The 15080-nt window shown below is 38.9% G+C and overlaps 1 protein-coding gene across 1 annotated transcript in view; it reads left to right on the top strand.

Moving 5' to 3' along the window:
* dnajc17 (DnaJ (Hsp40) homolog, subfamily C, member 17) overlaps positions 1-15080 on the top strand; it is a 54724-nt gene that overhangs the window by 13468 nt on the left and 26176 nt on the right. Inside the window, exons 3-8 of the mRNA XM_058399117.1 lie at positions 7213-7271; positions 7594-7681; positions 7892-7974; positions 9571-9685; positions 10170-10219; positions 13589-13666. Coding sequence (XP_058255100.1) covers positions 7213-7271; positions 7594-7681; positions 7892-7974; positions 9571-9685; positions 10170-10219; positions 13589-13666 — 473 coding nt within the window. The remainder of the gene's footprint in view (positions 1-7212; positions 7272-7593; positions 7682-7891; positions 7975-9570; positions 9686-10169; positions 10220-13588; positions 13667-15080) is intronic.

Genomic DNA, 15080 nt, shown 5'->3' with positions numbered 1-15080 from the left:
TGGATGGGATGATGATAACTTCATAAATGGAGGAATAATAAAGAGTTGTTAGCTGATGTTGCTGCTGAACACTAGACTGTGTGTTGCTGTGATCCTCAAAGGCACCAAGTAGAACAATCCATTGGGGAAGTTAATGGTTAAGACTTTGGGTCTGATCATGAGGTCAGGGGTTCAAGCCCCAGACCTAATAGGCTGCCACTGCTGGGGCCTGGAATGAGGCTCTTAACTCTCTCTGTGATTGACCCTGCACTCTGACCCCAACTTCCTTACAATTTGGCATATATGAAGAAAAACAAATTTCACTGTGCTGTCATTCTTTACTTTCTCTAAAGGTGACCTGAACTGATTAGAATTGAGGGCAGAGCAACATTGACAGCTTGGCATTACTGGGATTCAAACACACAACCACTGCCCTACAAGCTAGAAAAAGATTAAGCAACCCAAAACCCGAAACTATGTTTGATCAGTTACAATCGAGGACGTGTGGCCTTGTGTTTTCAGCATTGTGCTATTCTAAAGCATATGGAGTCATTCCAACATGTTTAGTTTGAGTTAATCCTGCCTTTAACCCAAGCATCATACTCACAAAAGCCTGTGGCTGGTGTGGTTAGTGGTTCAGACAAATCCAGGCAGTTTCTCTCATATCCCCACACCACGGGTCTCTTGGGACAGTCCCGAGAACAAAATTCAACAGGCCTGGAATTGTAATTCAGTGTTCGAAAACGTGAATCTGCACCTTGGACAAGGAAGCTGCGCGGCATGGTTTTGATTGAGGCTCGTGCGGTCTCTGGATGCCGGGGCTGAATCCTGATTAAGTCAGCAAACGAGGGGGTAATGGGGGTTCAGAGCCCAATGAGATGGGGCTGGCTTTCCCAGAAACGAAAACCGAGAAGGCTGCAGAGAATGCGGCCTCAGATGCATGTCATTTACGCTCTCACACGACAAGAGGAAGCCACGAAGGGGGCAGAGTAAGGGGGGGAGAGGCAAGTTTCTCTTGTGGACGCTCCATGAACTGACTTTCAAAATTCACCTAGACAATGTGACATGGATTATTGAGATTAAATAATTATTTCAATCATTATCAATTATATCGCACAATTCTGGCACAATCCTATCGTGTCTCTTGGGTATAGCTTGAAGACCACATTGTTGCACTTTTGTGAAATATAGCACCTCACATGTTGCTCAGCACGATTTGTGAGCTGTATTTACCTCATCCATCAGTGGAAATAAATCACCACAGGACCACTGATGCTGCTGAGGGTGATGGATTGTTCTTTACACAATAGTGACGCTGACATGGCGGCGGAGTGGGTAACTCATCCAAGTGCAGTCTCTGTTTATCCATCATGTAGGTCTGTGGAAATTTATCGCCATTTTAGTCTTTAGTAGCCAGAGCTTCAGACTCATGTCAGAAAGTCTGGACTCCATTGCAGCTTTTATTGGCCAAGGATGGCCCAACAGGGTGTCTAAGTGACATTTGAAGCAACCAATCACAGGTTGTTTTGTTTAGGGGCATGAAAATGAAAAAATTGATGTCCCTACAGACCGGCGTGCAATCATAGATCATTCATATTAATGATTCTCAAATTAATGAGTCTATACCGCAGACTTCACATAATTTGGAAAATCCTGCATTTTGCTGATCCTCATAATCACTCATTGTTACAGTTGTAATTGCGGTGGTTTCCGTCTTCGATGTTCGAATTTTCTATGCGGACCATTTAAAAAAAGTGACACGCGTCTCCCACAAATCCTATAGAATCCAATTAATAAGATAATGAAATGTTTCTGATTTTGAGTGCTGTATACATCAGACGTTCAGCCAATGGTTTGTGGGTGTGATGTCTGAGGCTGAGACTATCGCTGTTCTGAACCCTGCTTTTAACCCCGGGGTTATGATGCACTGATGCAGGGTTTGCACGGCTTTTGCAACGTTAACCTTGCATTTCTGTGCCATAGGTGTACAGTGTGAAATGATGTGGTGTTACAATATTACAGCTAGACGCTTAGTAACAGACACCTGATAAGAAATCGAACAGCACGTGCCTCATATCACATGTTTTGTACAGTCTCAGAAACTGTGTGTTGTATAAACAGTAGTTGTACCATAATGGTGACGGAAATAGAGTCAGTTGGAGTGATTTTTTTTTTTAATTGTTGTAATAGTCATGCTCAGAAAAGTCTGTTCGGGCGAAACTGGATGTCTCACGAGACTTAAAACTGTCAAAGAGGATTGTTACTGATATGAAGGTTCCAGACAAGCCGTTATTTAAAGAGGTCATGCTCTGTATTTATCCAATTATGGTTGATGACAGCACAAATATACAAATAAAATGTTAAGCATGGGTTTAGAATATACAGGGTGAAATGTTGGATTATGAATAGCCAGGATTTAGTTTTAATCCTGGATAAAGTATAAGCAGTGTGAAACATGAAGCAAGATTACACGTGCACACACACTTGTGCATACACACACACGCACACGATCCCTACCATCACATTCTAGACATTCTGGTATCATTGTCTTATGCTGGTCCATTTCTATTCATTCCTTACAGATGGGCTTCAGTCAGTTATAACATACACACTACTCTGAACTGTGTGGTGGATTTTTATCTAATAAACTAACTGCATCTTTTGGGAAATCAGTACAGTTTTTACATACTGAAATAAATTGAACATTGAAGCATATAAAGGAGTAATATTTCTGTATACATTTTCGATCTTGCAAACATTATTCACAGTTTAATCATGACATTAAATTATAAAAATCCAAAGCCTAATAATGAAATATACAAATAAATCACAGCATATAGAATAACAGATAGAATGCTGTTGTCACAGTTCTCTAAATGTGTTACCGACAGGGTTAGTGTCAGATAGACAGCTTGTAAAAATAAAAAGCCCTGCCTCCATTTCATGAGGATGTCACAGTCTGAACTGTCTACGCTCGGACATGATTAAAATAAGAGACAGGTTGTTGATGAGTAAGGATTTTAAAAGGCGTATTTTAAAATATAAAAATAAAATCTGACAATCTGGCAGAAGTCTGGTTCATGCAAGGAAAAATGCCTTCAAAAATCCATCCATCCATCCATCCATCCATCCATCCCCTTTAATCTTTTTCTGTACTGCTTATACTTCACAAGGTCCTACACAGGGAGCCTTGAGGTTATCCCTATGGTCCTGCACGAGGTGCACTCACACACACACACACACACACACACACACGCATTCACATACTACAGACAATTTACAGATGCAGTAAGCCTACAGCACATGTAGGCTTTGAACTGGTGGTAGAAACCGGAAGAAACCCTATGCATGGGGATCATGCAAACTTTGTGCACATTGGGTGGAGGCAGCAATCGGATCTGAGGTGAACCACTGCACCATCGTGCCCCTCTGCCTTCTTAATTACTTGCATTAAGCATTTCTATGTAAAAAAATATGTCTTGAATTGTTTGTACACATTCACTTTGTGGATTGGTTAATTTACATATTAGCACTTAGTTCTGTATTGTCATATGTAGCTCTTATGTAGCTCTAGGGTCCTAGAGGAGTTGTTCATTTCACTGTGTAGTGTATCAGCTGTATATGGTCCAAATGACAAGAAAAGCTTCTTGCCTTGATAAAGAGCAGTAAACAGTAATAAACTAAACAGACTAAAAGTCAACATCAGTAATCTCAGGTTTGTGCAGTTGTGTAAGGAAATTAGTTGCTACATTTTCCTGAAATCTGCTTCAGTAGTTCTAGATCTTCAGTTCTATGTTTTTTTTGAGTGGTCTGTTATGTAATATGTTGCTTTCTTTACTGACATACAAACATCTTTTTTTCCAGTAACCTTTCATTTTTGTTGGAAAAGTCATGTTTGGAAGCATAAAATGTTTTTGTACCAACTGAAGAATGTAGTCATAAAATAAACATCTATAACAAAATCTGTACTAAAAAAAAATAAAAGGCCCGACTCATTTGCAGAATACAGTATATTTATATAAAAACACACAGTTATGTGAATTTAGCAGTTTTTCCTCTATGTTAATTGACCATGGTCTTAAAAATGATCATGTAATGTGATGGTGGTTTGCTCTCCAAATATTTCCTTAATGCCGTGCTATAATTTTAGGACAAAGTATTATAATTACTGTAAAAACATGCATGCATTATTAGTCATGAACTTATATTTTTGTCCTATAACTGCATACCTCCCTGTTCAAGCATATTACAGGCTTTACAAGTTTTTGCTTCCACAAACTAATAAAAATGGCAAGAGAAATATTTATTTGAGCAAACTGTATTACTGAATAATATTTCAGCTGCAGAACTCAGAGATTTTTCATCTCTCATTTTAATAGCATTATTGCAGTTATTGCTTATGCTGCATGATGGGCGGTCACACCAAATGATAAGAAACGTCTAACACAGGTGAAAGTTCTCCACATTTAAATGAAATCTTGCAAATCTTATAGATTTGTCCGGTTAATATTTTGTAACAATAAAGAGCAACTTTTGTTAGGGAATTTGAAAAGCGCTATCCATGCAAATGCTTTGCAGTTTTGGTCAGTGATGCAGTAATGCATTTCTAAAATGATGCCAAATATTCCATTCCATTTCATTGTCTGTACTGCTTATCCGATCTATCATCGGGTCACGGGGAACCTGTGCCTATCTCGGGCGTCATCGGGCATCAAGGCAGGATACACCGTGGACGGAATGCCAACTTTTCGCAGGGCACACACACACACACACACATTCACTCACGCAATCGCACACTATGGGCAATTTAGAGACTCCAATCAGCCTAGAAGCATGTCTTTGGACTGTGGGAGGAAACTGGAGCACCTGGAGGAAACCCACCAAGAACGGGGAGAACATGCAAATATGTTGAAATAAAAATAAAACTAATCTCAAAGTCAAAGAAGCTTTATTGTCACTTCAACCATATATAGCTGATGCAGTACACAGTGAAATGAAACAACGTTCCTCCTTATGCTACACATAACAAAGACAAAGTACAGGTGACGCAGGCAAACATAGAGCTAACATAGAGATAAAGCTAAACTATACTTAAGGTGCAATCTTTAGTAAAACTAGACATACAACAGAAGTGCACAGGATGACAAGACAAGACAGTGCAGACAAACAACATATAGCGACTCTGTGCAAAAGAATAGTGTTGTGAGTACAAATATTAAAGTTAACAAGTAAACAGGATCAATATAAAGTGACATATGCGTGCAAACAGGACAATTTGTGTGTGTGTGTGTGTCTGTGTCCAGCACAGTATAGTTCTCTGTTGAGAGCAGTTCTCAGTTGTGTGTGTGTGTGTCTGTGTCCAGCACAGTTCATCTATATGCAGATGGATTATGAACTTCCTAACTAATAGACCTCATACTGAACACCGGCGTCCCAAAAGGCTGAGTGTGGAGCCTGCTGCAGATTAGAGTCTCTAAATTGTCTGTAGTGTATGAATGCGTGTGTGTGTGTGTTTTTGTGTGTGTATTTGTGTGTGTGTGTGTGATTGTATGCTGCAATGGTTTGTCACTCTGTTCAGCGGGTCTCCTGCCCTGTGCCTCGAGTCTGCTGGGAAAGAATCCAGGATTCCTGCAACCCTGTATAGGGTTAGATAGATGGATGGATTTATATTTGATGCTTATTTCAGCTTTTTTAGTACAATAACTTTCTACATTTGCAAACATTACTTTTTTTAATAGAAATTATTACAGAGAAACATTTGTATGCCAGTAAAGAAAGACACTGCAACATATTAAATAATATAACACTTTTCAGACCAAGCACCTAAGGAAGGCCCTGGGGTTATTTACCTTCAATGAACAGAAGCACATGTGACCGTCTGAGTCTCTCGAAAAAGTTCAGCAGATTCTTCCTGCTTATAAAACTACAAAAAATTACATTTAATGCATTTTTATAAAGCAAAGGTTTATCACACCAAATATTCTGGAAGAAGATATTTATTAAGGATTTTTGGATGACGTTTCCTGTGTCAGCGATTTGTAACAGTCAGAGGTGAAGCCATTACTTTACATTTTCTAATAAAATTTTTCTGGTAAAAAATGTGTTTATTTTTTGCCTTATAAGCATGTAGAGAGAATGTAAAAAGTGAAGGAATGACTGTTTAGAGCTTTTATAACATTGGCGATTGGTTTCACAGACGTTCTCTAATGATGACGGAAGAAAAAACGGCGCATAATCAAGCGTCTGGTGCACGGCACAACAATTCTAATCAGCGTTTAAACAGCGTAATTTGACTCAGAGGACAGAACACTTTGTCCCCCACAGACGAGACATTTCAGTATAAATAACAAAATGCAGCTCGGTCATGAGCCTGCTTCAGGAAGCTAACAAAATTACCTGCTTAATAGTAGCTAGATGTTTATTTATTTATTTATTTATTTATTTTCAATTTCCACAACTTTTTCCACAACCCAGCTGAAGGTAGTTCTTAATTTTTAAATATTACGATAGATAGATGTGTATAATGAGGGGGTTGTAATGATTGTTTAAAATGCACAATACTAATGTGCATGCTCCAGTACTAATGTGCGTGCTCCATCGCCATCACTTATTAGTGAGAAACAGAAAGGCAGTCATGCCAGAAAAGAGTCATTAAAGTGCTGAAGGAGAGTGGGCTCTGGGGTTGAGGAAAGGGGGTTGGGGGGCAAGGGTTTTTGTGTGGAACCCCTTTTTTTCGGCTCCTCTACAGGGCTTAATAGGAGCTGTGGCAGAGGGCCTCCAGGTTTACGTGAGAAAAGCGGCAGGTCGTCATTAGAGGAAACGGCTTTCGTGAGACTGAACGCTCTCTTTTAATGCTGCAAATGTGGGTTAACACGAGCCACTCGTAAATTGCCCACCCCGATCATTATAATTATTTAAGATCCCTCATTTAACTGTGAACATGCACGTGTGAACTGTGGTCAAGTTACCATATTCTCACCACACAGAATGTTTCCATTTATGTTCCTTTTTTTCTTTTTTCAGCATTCTCAGTCTGTCTCTCTCTCTCTCTCTCTCTCTCTCTCTGCTTTCCACCAGGGCAACCGTCAGTCAAACATATGTTTTGAATGGTGATTTCATGGTTTTGTCTTTCGTGCGAAGAAGACACACAGGCACAACTGTCCTTAAACTTAACCGTAAACTAGGCCTGTGTTTAATTGTACTTGATTGTTCATTGTTGTCTGTCGTACACAGCTGAGCTCTTCCACCAGCTCTCCCAGGCCCTCGAGGTGCTGACTGATGCAGCGGCAAGGGTAAGAAAATTGTCTAAACAACATCAAATGAACTACTGCTCATTCAGCACTCGCACTGACATTTACACAAGGCAGCATTATATACCTTGCTCTGTTTTTTTTATTTATTTACTTTGCTTAAACAAATAGGAACTGCTGCATTACTAGTTATGAGGTTCCGTTTCGAAGTGGATCGTATACCGATAATTGAAAACAGTTCCGTTATGAGTGAGTGCTGCATGAAAATGACCTGAATGTCAGGCAAAGAGTTTTCAAGGTTTTTAAGTTTTAATTGTGAACGCAACTTGATGTCGTTTTTGCGTCATGAACGTATCCTGTCCAGGCCGCCTACGACAAGGTCCGTGCTGCGAAGAAACAAGCCGAGGAGAGAAACAACAGACTAGATGACAAGAGGAAAAAGATCAAATTAGGTGATGTGTCTTTGTCTCTTCATTGTCGACAAACTTCTCAGCCTTCTTCACCTTCAACTTTTCCTCTATCTGATTCTGTTATTCAATACACTTAGCCAAGAATACATTACAGAGCTCGATGATTTTCTACTCTGTTTGAATGCTTTCGGGTCATGTCGAATTGGCTAATTTTTACATTTCTTTGTTCTTTTTTTGTGCGGTGGTCTGCAGACTTAGAGGCTCGTGAACGGCAAGCAGAGGCAGAAACACAGAAAACAGAGGAATTCAAAATCACCCGGACTTTAGAAGAGGAAGTAAGAACTGAGTTTTTGGACCAAAACAAAAAAAAAGATCTTTAAATATTTGGAGCTTTACACACACACACAGTTCTGAGCTTATGTGTTTATCTTATCTTATATAAGAAATATATATATATATATATATATTATATATTTTATTATAGATTTTTTTTTATTTTGCAGATTCTTCTGATTGGTAGCATGTGTGAGTCACATAACAGTCAACATTACAGTAACCCTTTTTCTATTTAAACATAAACGAACCAAACATGCCAACAAACAATGCCAAAGACAACCACGGCCAAAAAATCTCCCATCTTGAATCCTGGCCCATTTAAATTGAAATATACACGAAGTGCACATTCATTGTAAGGTTGTAACAAAGCATCTAATCTGACAAAACCTGACAGTCTGTAAAATGAGAAAGAAAAGTTTGCTGTTTATGAAAAAACGTAGCAGTGTTACCAATAATTGTGTATTTAAAATAAATATTTTTGTCAATAATCAGCAGCTGATTTAATGTTAAATCCTTTTAAGTACTTAGGTGCTCCGTTTAAGTATTAAGTAGAGTTATAATACTTATATAATGCTTATAATATGAAAAGTACATATTAAGGTGTCATCAATATCTTTGTTTTAATTGAGGAAATATTGCAGTTTTAAAACTAGAGTTTTACTGGATGATATATGAAACCTATATGTCATGATACATATCGTGTTTTACACAAGAATTATATTGCAGTATGATATGATGACATCTCTATCACGTAAATGTAGTGGTTTAATTGACGGATCAACTAGAACTCCTGTCAAATTGCCTACATAGTAGTGTCATTGTTCAAGTAACGAATGAATTCTTTCTTTCATTAGCTCTGATACTGTTTAAAATCATTAGAATGGAATGAGACTAATGCCTCCTGTTTTTCCTAATAACAAAGCTGCTTTCAAGCAAATAGAGTAAGTCACTGCTGCAGTTCAGTGTACCTCATTCCCTCTAAATTGTCCCTGCATATACTAAACAAAAGAAATCAGTTAGCAGGTTTATTTCTCTAACTTGATACTCATTCAGTCTCTGTCTGTTGGCTTGAACCTGGTTTTTTTTTTGTTATAAATTTCTCCTGATGGCTTAACGAAAACCACGGCTTCCACATGGTATCCGCTCTTCGCTTACTGATCTTTTTTGAACACTAATTGTGGTCAAACTGCAGAATAATTTGCCTTATACTCATAAAGGGAAATAATGAATGAAATTTTTCACGTGCCTGCGGAGTGAAATTTTTGATTGGGTTCTCCCATGGCTGGAGCATGGTTTGAATTTAGATATGTGGAAGCCTAATTTGTTGACAGACAGTAGGTGGCGGTGTTCCGTATTAAGAGACCCGGTTTAGGGTTACTGCAGTTCATATGCTTTCGAATAGTACATAGTGCACTGCGGTTTTGGTCAGATTTGAAGAAATTCCTATAGCACTGAGTATGCGTTGATGTGTTATGTAAGCATGATTTGTGTGCTGGTGCATGCTAACATGGCATATGTCTGCAGTAAACTAAGACTGTTGACTGGGTTTTGTCTTGTGTGTGTGTGTGTGTGTATGTGTGTGTGTGTGTGTGCAGATTGCCCGCTTGAGAGAAGAGGGCTCCAGACAGCTGCAAGAAGAGCAGAGACTGATTCGAGAGCAGATCCAGAAAGAGAGGGAGTGGAGGCTCAATGCTCAGTCCACACATGCAGGTACTTACGTGCTATTATTACTTGGAGCTTATGCAATATCCAACTCACATGCAAAACATTTTGTACACATGCTATCCATAAACCAAACCAATTTACCATTTCTTAAAAATTGCACTGTTATTACATTTTTTGTAATCTCGATACACAGCCTATGATGCAAATGTTGCATCATGCAAGGTGTTATTTGATTAATAAAATGATTAGTTTATTCAACTACGGATATTAAAAATAAACAGCAGGATGATAGAGGCGTAAACGCAGCAAATAGAATGAAAATACAGAACGGGCGAGGTAGATGAAGTGTGGGATGAGGTGTGTGCGCTGCAGAACTGAAGGAAAAACAAACTTCCATGAGCTCCTCATTGTTCTTAGTGTAAATGCGTGTTCATATGATGATTATATAATTGTTGTGAACAGTGACACTGGATTATGTCACCATCTCTCACTCCATCTCCAACCCCACCTCCATGTTTTCTCTCGACAGATTTGCCATCAGCACAGCAAGACAAAAGAAAGGTCACCCCTAAATTAAAGGTACTTTTGCCACTGTTTAGATATTTGACCTGTTTTTTTTCCTCTGCAAATGCAGATCTTTAATTAAAGGTATTACATGAATTGCTTTTATTTAAAGCATGCTAGAGCCAGGAAAAGTGCTCTTGTCTATGTCTATGCACATGGTACACAGATTGGATGCCATTAAATATGAAGTCCTGCAAAAAAAAAACATTTCATGTGTTTATTATGGAAACCAAACTTTCTTAAACAGGCTGTATATGACCCTGTAACCCTTTCCTATTTCCCCAAATTCCCTTTAAATGAAGCTTCACTCTGCATCCAATACTTCTGGCAGATCCTAGGAAGAATTATAACTACATAAAGTAAGCCCTATCCTGTTGCCTTTGGAATGGCTTCAGCTTGTCTTATTAGTGGACACAGTTCAGTGTTAGCTAATGGCTTGGTGTTATTAATCACATCAGTGTACTTCTTACTGCTCTCAACTCTAATGAATTAAGTAAGTGATATGTATATGCTCATTTAAAAAAATATACACCAGAGGTAAATTTCAGGTCATATGCTATTAAATTACATTCATTTGCACTAAATATACTTCTTAGATATCTTGAACACTCTGAGACTCTCTGTCTGGGAAGGAAAGGCTTTACCTTTTATGGCCATTGACATTGATTCTTTTTTTTTTTTCCTGTAAGAGATACGACTTGTTTTCCTTTAAGGAGTCACTCAGAAGTTCTTTCACAGTACATCGCTGCTCCTTGAAGTTTATTTAAAGGAACTGCCTAGAATGTCAACACTTACTGTGGATGGTAAAAAAAAAAAAAAAAGTCTACACACCCCTTTTAAAGTTGCCGAAACTGAGATAAATAGTGTCAGATATTTTACTACCTTCACATTAATATAGCAACCAACAAAATAACATTTTAGGGTTAAAAAAAAGAAAAACAAAACCCTTGGATTAACCTGGTTGCGTTAATGTACATACCCTTTCATAACTGGGCATGTGACTCTTTTAAGGAACCAATTCCATTCAAAGTCATGTCTAGAGGATTTTCATTTCGGGTTTCTTCTATCTGCTGAAGCCATGATCCTTAAAGGGAAAGCATGTATAGGATCTCACTGTTGAAAAGCATCGATCAGTAGAGGGATACAAAAAAATTTCCAAAACATTAGATTACTACAATGGAACACCGTAAAGGCTATCATCACCAAGTGGAAAAAATTATGCATCACAGTAAAATCATTAAGAACAGGACGTCCTTCCAAAAGAAATGTAAGGACTAAGAAGAAAATGTATCGGAAAGGCTGCTAAGAGACCTACTCCAACATTATAATAGCTGCAGGAAAATCTGGCAACTGCTGGACGCTCCCTGCATGTGAGAACCATCTCTCATATTCCTCACATGGGGTAGATTGTCTAGACAAAGCTCTTTCTCACGAAAAATACATTCGAGCCCACCTAAATGCTCCTAAACCATGTTGATAAATGTTTTCTGGACTGATGAGGCCAAGACAGAACTTTCTAGGCATAATTCTAGAACAGTTTATTGTCCAAAAAACACCATATACGTGGTGAGGCATGGTGGTGGTAGCATCATACTTTGGAGATGCTTCTCTTCAGCTGAGACTGGAGATCTCTTCAAGATAGAGGGAATCATGAATAGCTTCAAATAACAATCTACATGCAAGTCTCTGCTAGACAGCTGAAGAAAAATGTCATCTTCCACCATGTTAATAAAGGTTCAAACGTAAAAAGACGATCAACATTTGGGAATTGTGTAGTCAGAGTGGACTTGAAGAGGGGTGTGCAGAGGAGATACTCTTGCACTCTGGACTATTTTTTTTGCAAGGAAAATTTAGTAAAATTACCAAATCAAGAGGTGCTGTGTTAGGAGACCCTTACCCAAAAAGAATTTGACTATTGCATTATTGGTTTTCTTTTCTTTATCATTCATATTTGTTTTTCTTCTTGAGTTTTTTTAGTGGCTATATGACCTAGGGATCATAAAAGGATTTGACATGACTTTAACATTTTTTTATTTATTTATTTATTTACTACTCATACCTGTGTCCTGTGTAGATTTGTTTATTTATTTATGTATATATCTTATATATGGAGCCAGTATATGAATCCTTATGTGTTGTCCTCGGCTTGCATGGGAGCTTCACCGGTTAGATCCTTTTTCTGGTGTGTTGCGGGCAACTCTGATGAAAACCATCATTCACCACGGCTTAGAAAAATGAGCTAAAAAACCCAGACCCAACCATCTCGCGTGAGGTAGTGTTATTTTTCGTGTGAGGGCGTTTGCTTTTGTTCAGGAAGGAAAAAAAATATTGCTCTTATTTGTAGCTATATGGTTGGGTTGTCTGAAATGTACCGAAGAAGTTGCCAGAGAATCCCAGCATGTGACTATGAAAAATGCTTGGAGTGTTGTTTAACCTGGAAAATGTCCTCCTTTCAAAATTGGAGCATCATTTAAAGTCTGCTGACTCTTTATTTTATTTTATTTTTAATAGGAATAGAAGAGAAGAACACTCAGATCATAACAACATAACCAAGTGATTCCCAGAAGCAGTTTCTTGATGAATGAAATGAAATGGAAGCAGTTGCGAATGCTCCCATGATTTATGAGGAGAAATGACAGCTTGTGGAAGCATGGAGGCTCTCTGCTACAAGTCTAACCATGTAAACAGTAGGGTACATTTCAGGCTATCTCTAATAGCTGATTAAGTAGAACCATGAAAATTCGGAGCTAGAAGTAAATGTTAGCACGTAAAACGCCACAAGCACTCTGAATGACCTGTTCACATTCATATACTCCACCACAGTTACAAGCCTGACACTCTATAAAGGATTTCTCCAGCTGCTATCCACACTTCCTTTCAAAAAAAAAAAAAAAATCTCACTGGCACCACTAACATCTGTAAATGAGTCTGGTGACTGTTAGCGCATCATTAAAATATCTAGTGGTTAGCAGGTGAGTCACTGCTGTGAGTACCCCAGGCTTCCATGTTAGTTTAATCAATCCCTTCCTTTCTCTTCATTATAAAATAAGAGAAACAGTTTATTGTGAATGCTAGGGCCTGTTGAGGTTCAGGTCTAATAAAAAAGTCTGATTTCTGCTCCTTGACCTTCATGTTCTTGTTCCACATTTATCTCTGTGGGGCATCAGAATGAGACCCCCAATCCCCCTTCTAGCAGATTTTTAACGACAGCCACGTTAACCACCTTACACACAGCCATTATGAATAAATAGCTGTTTTTCAGGGTTTTTGTTTTGTGTTTGTGATTTTGTGCAAAGAATATCACTGCGTATTTATTTATTGCTATGGAATTATATGTAAAATTAGATACAAAGCAACAGACACCTCTCTCTCTCTCTCTTTCAGCTGAAGTGGAAGTGTAAAAAAGATGACGACACCAATGGTGGATATTCCCAGGAAGTTCTTCAAGGCCTCCTTCAGAAGGTGACACACTGATTTATCTCCCATTTCAACTTGCATTGGAAAATAACCTTAGTGATTTATCTCTGTATATTTCCTCGTTTCTATATTGACCCATTAGGCTAAAACAAACACTGCAGTCTGGTTGGATTGCTGCAGCATATTTTAACAAGTGTGAGAAAGCGTCCTCACACACGAACAAGCTGTTTCTCTTGCTAATGAGTGAGGTCTGGTGTCCAGCGCCCCAGGTTTTCAGGCCTGCATGACATCAACTGTTTAAATACTTTTACTTCTCCCTCTTATGCAAGTGCCATTAAATTTTTTGTAGCAGCAAAAAGTGCCGAGGGCACTGCGAGTGCCCTCTTAAAGAGCTGCACGCCACTCTCGCTTAGCCGTCTTTGCTGGTATGTTTAGTGCTGTCATGGGAGTTGCTGGGAAATGTGCTCTTCTCATGCAACACAGCAGCATGCGTACCACCCTGGTGAAGCACGAAACTGACTTGGAGACCTTCTGGCAGAGATGCAGGTTTGTTAGCATTCCGGATCATACTGATTACTTCACGTTAATTTAAACCCCCCCTCAATCCAATGCTCCCCAAACATATCCTCCTGTTTCAATGTAGCAACATTAACTGAAAAAGTCAGCAAGATCCAAGATTACAGATGATTACTTTCCTTTTATATCTTTGATAGAAGTCACAATCCAAGGCTGTCCTGATGGATTATTAGAACTCAGAAAGCAAAAGGAATTAAGTAATGAGTTTTGATAGGATGGCAGCCAGGTATTCCTGGCAAAAAAGTGACTCAAGTCTTCATTTGGCAAGGGTCTATGTATGCTTTGGAACTGGACATTCTAGCTGCAATCACACCAGAACCCTTAGAAAAAAAACCTTTGGAAAAGTTACATATATGAGCGATGAATCCTTTGGGAGTCTTCTCCTTTGTCACTGTTGGCAAGGTTCTGCTCCTTTGCGTCCAATTGCGTTCCTGACTTCCCCTTTCCCAGCGAATGAACATCGGTTCCCAGCAGGCTTACATTCTCAGAAACCATTCCTCCTTACTCAACAAAAAGTCTCTGGTAATAACTCAATAAGCCCTTGTCCATGACAGGTGACCTGTTGATGCAGAGCTATTTGAGTGCTTGTTCTTTCCTTCAGCTACGATTAGTGGAGCCTCCTTAATGACTTTAAGTGAACATGGACTTCAGGCAAAGCTAATACTCCATCCAAACCCATCCTTCACTCCTTTCTAAGGTCAGGGGTTATTGAATGAACCCAGCCAAACCTCCCATTACTCCCCAGTCTAAATCTTACTGGCAGGCCTCGGGAGCTGAGCCATCTTCATTTCAGCTCCCTCATTCAACAAAACACAGAACCATTTGCAAAAAAACCCCAGAAAGGTTCCATAAGCGGTAAAGATGACTTGTTTCTCAGAAGATG

The sequence above is a fragment of the Hemibagrus wyckioides genome, linkage group LG09 (genome assembly GCF_019097595.1).
Source record: "Hemibagrus wyckioides isolate EC202008001 linkage group LG09, SWU_Hwy_1.0, whole genome shotgun sequence".
Lineage (NCBI taxonomy): Eukaryota > Metazoa > Chordata > Actinopteri > Siluriformes > Bagridae > Hemibagrus > Hemibagrus wyckioides.
Note: the sequence above shows the minus strand (reverse complement) of the source record. Positions and strands in the feature narration are given on the sequence as shown.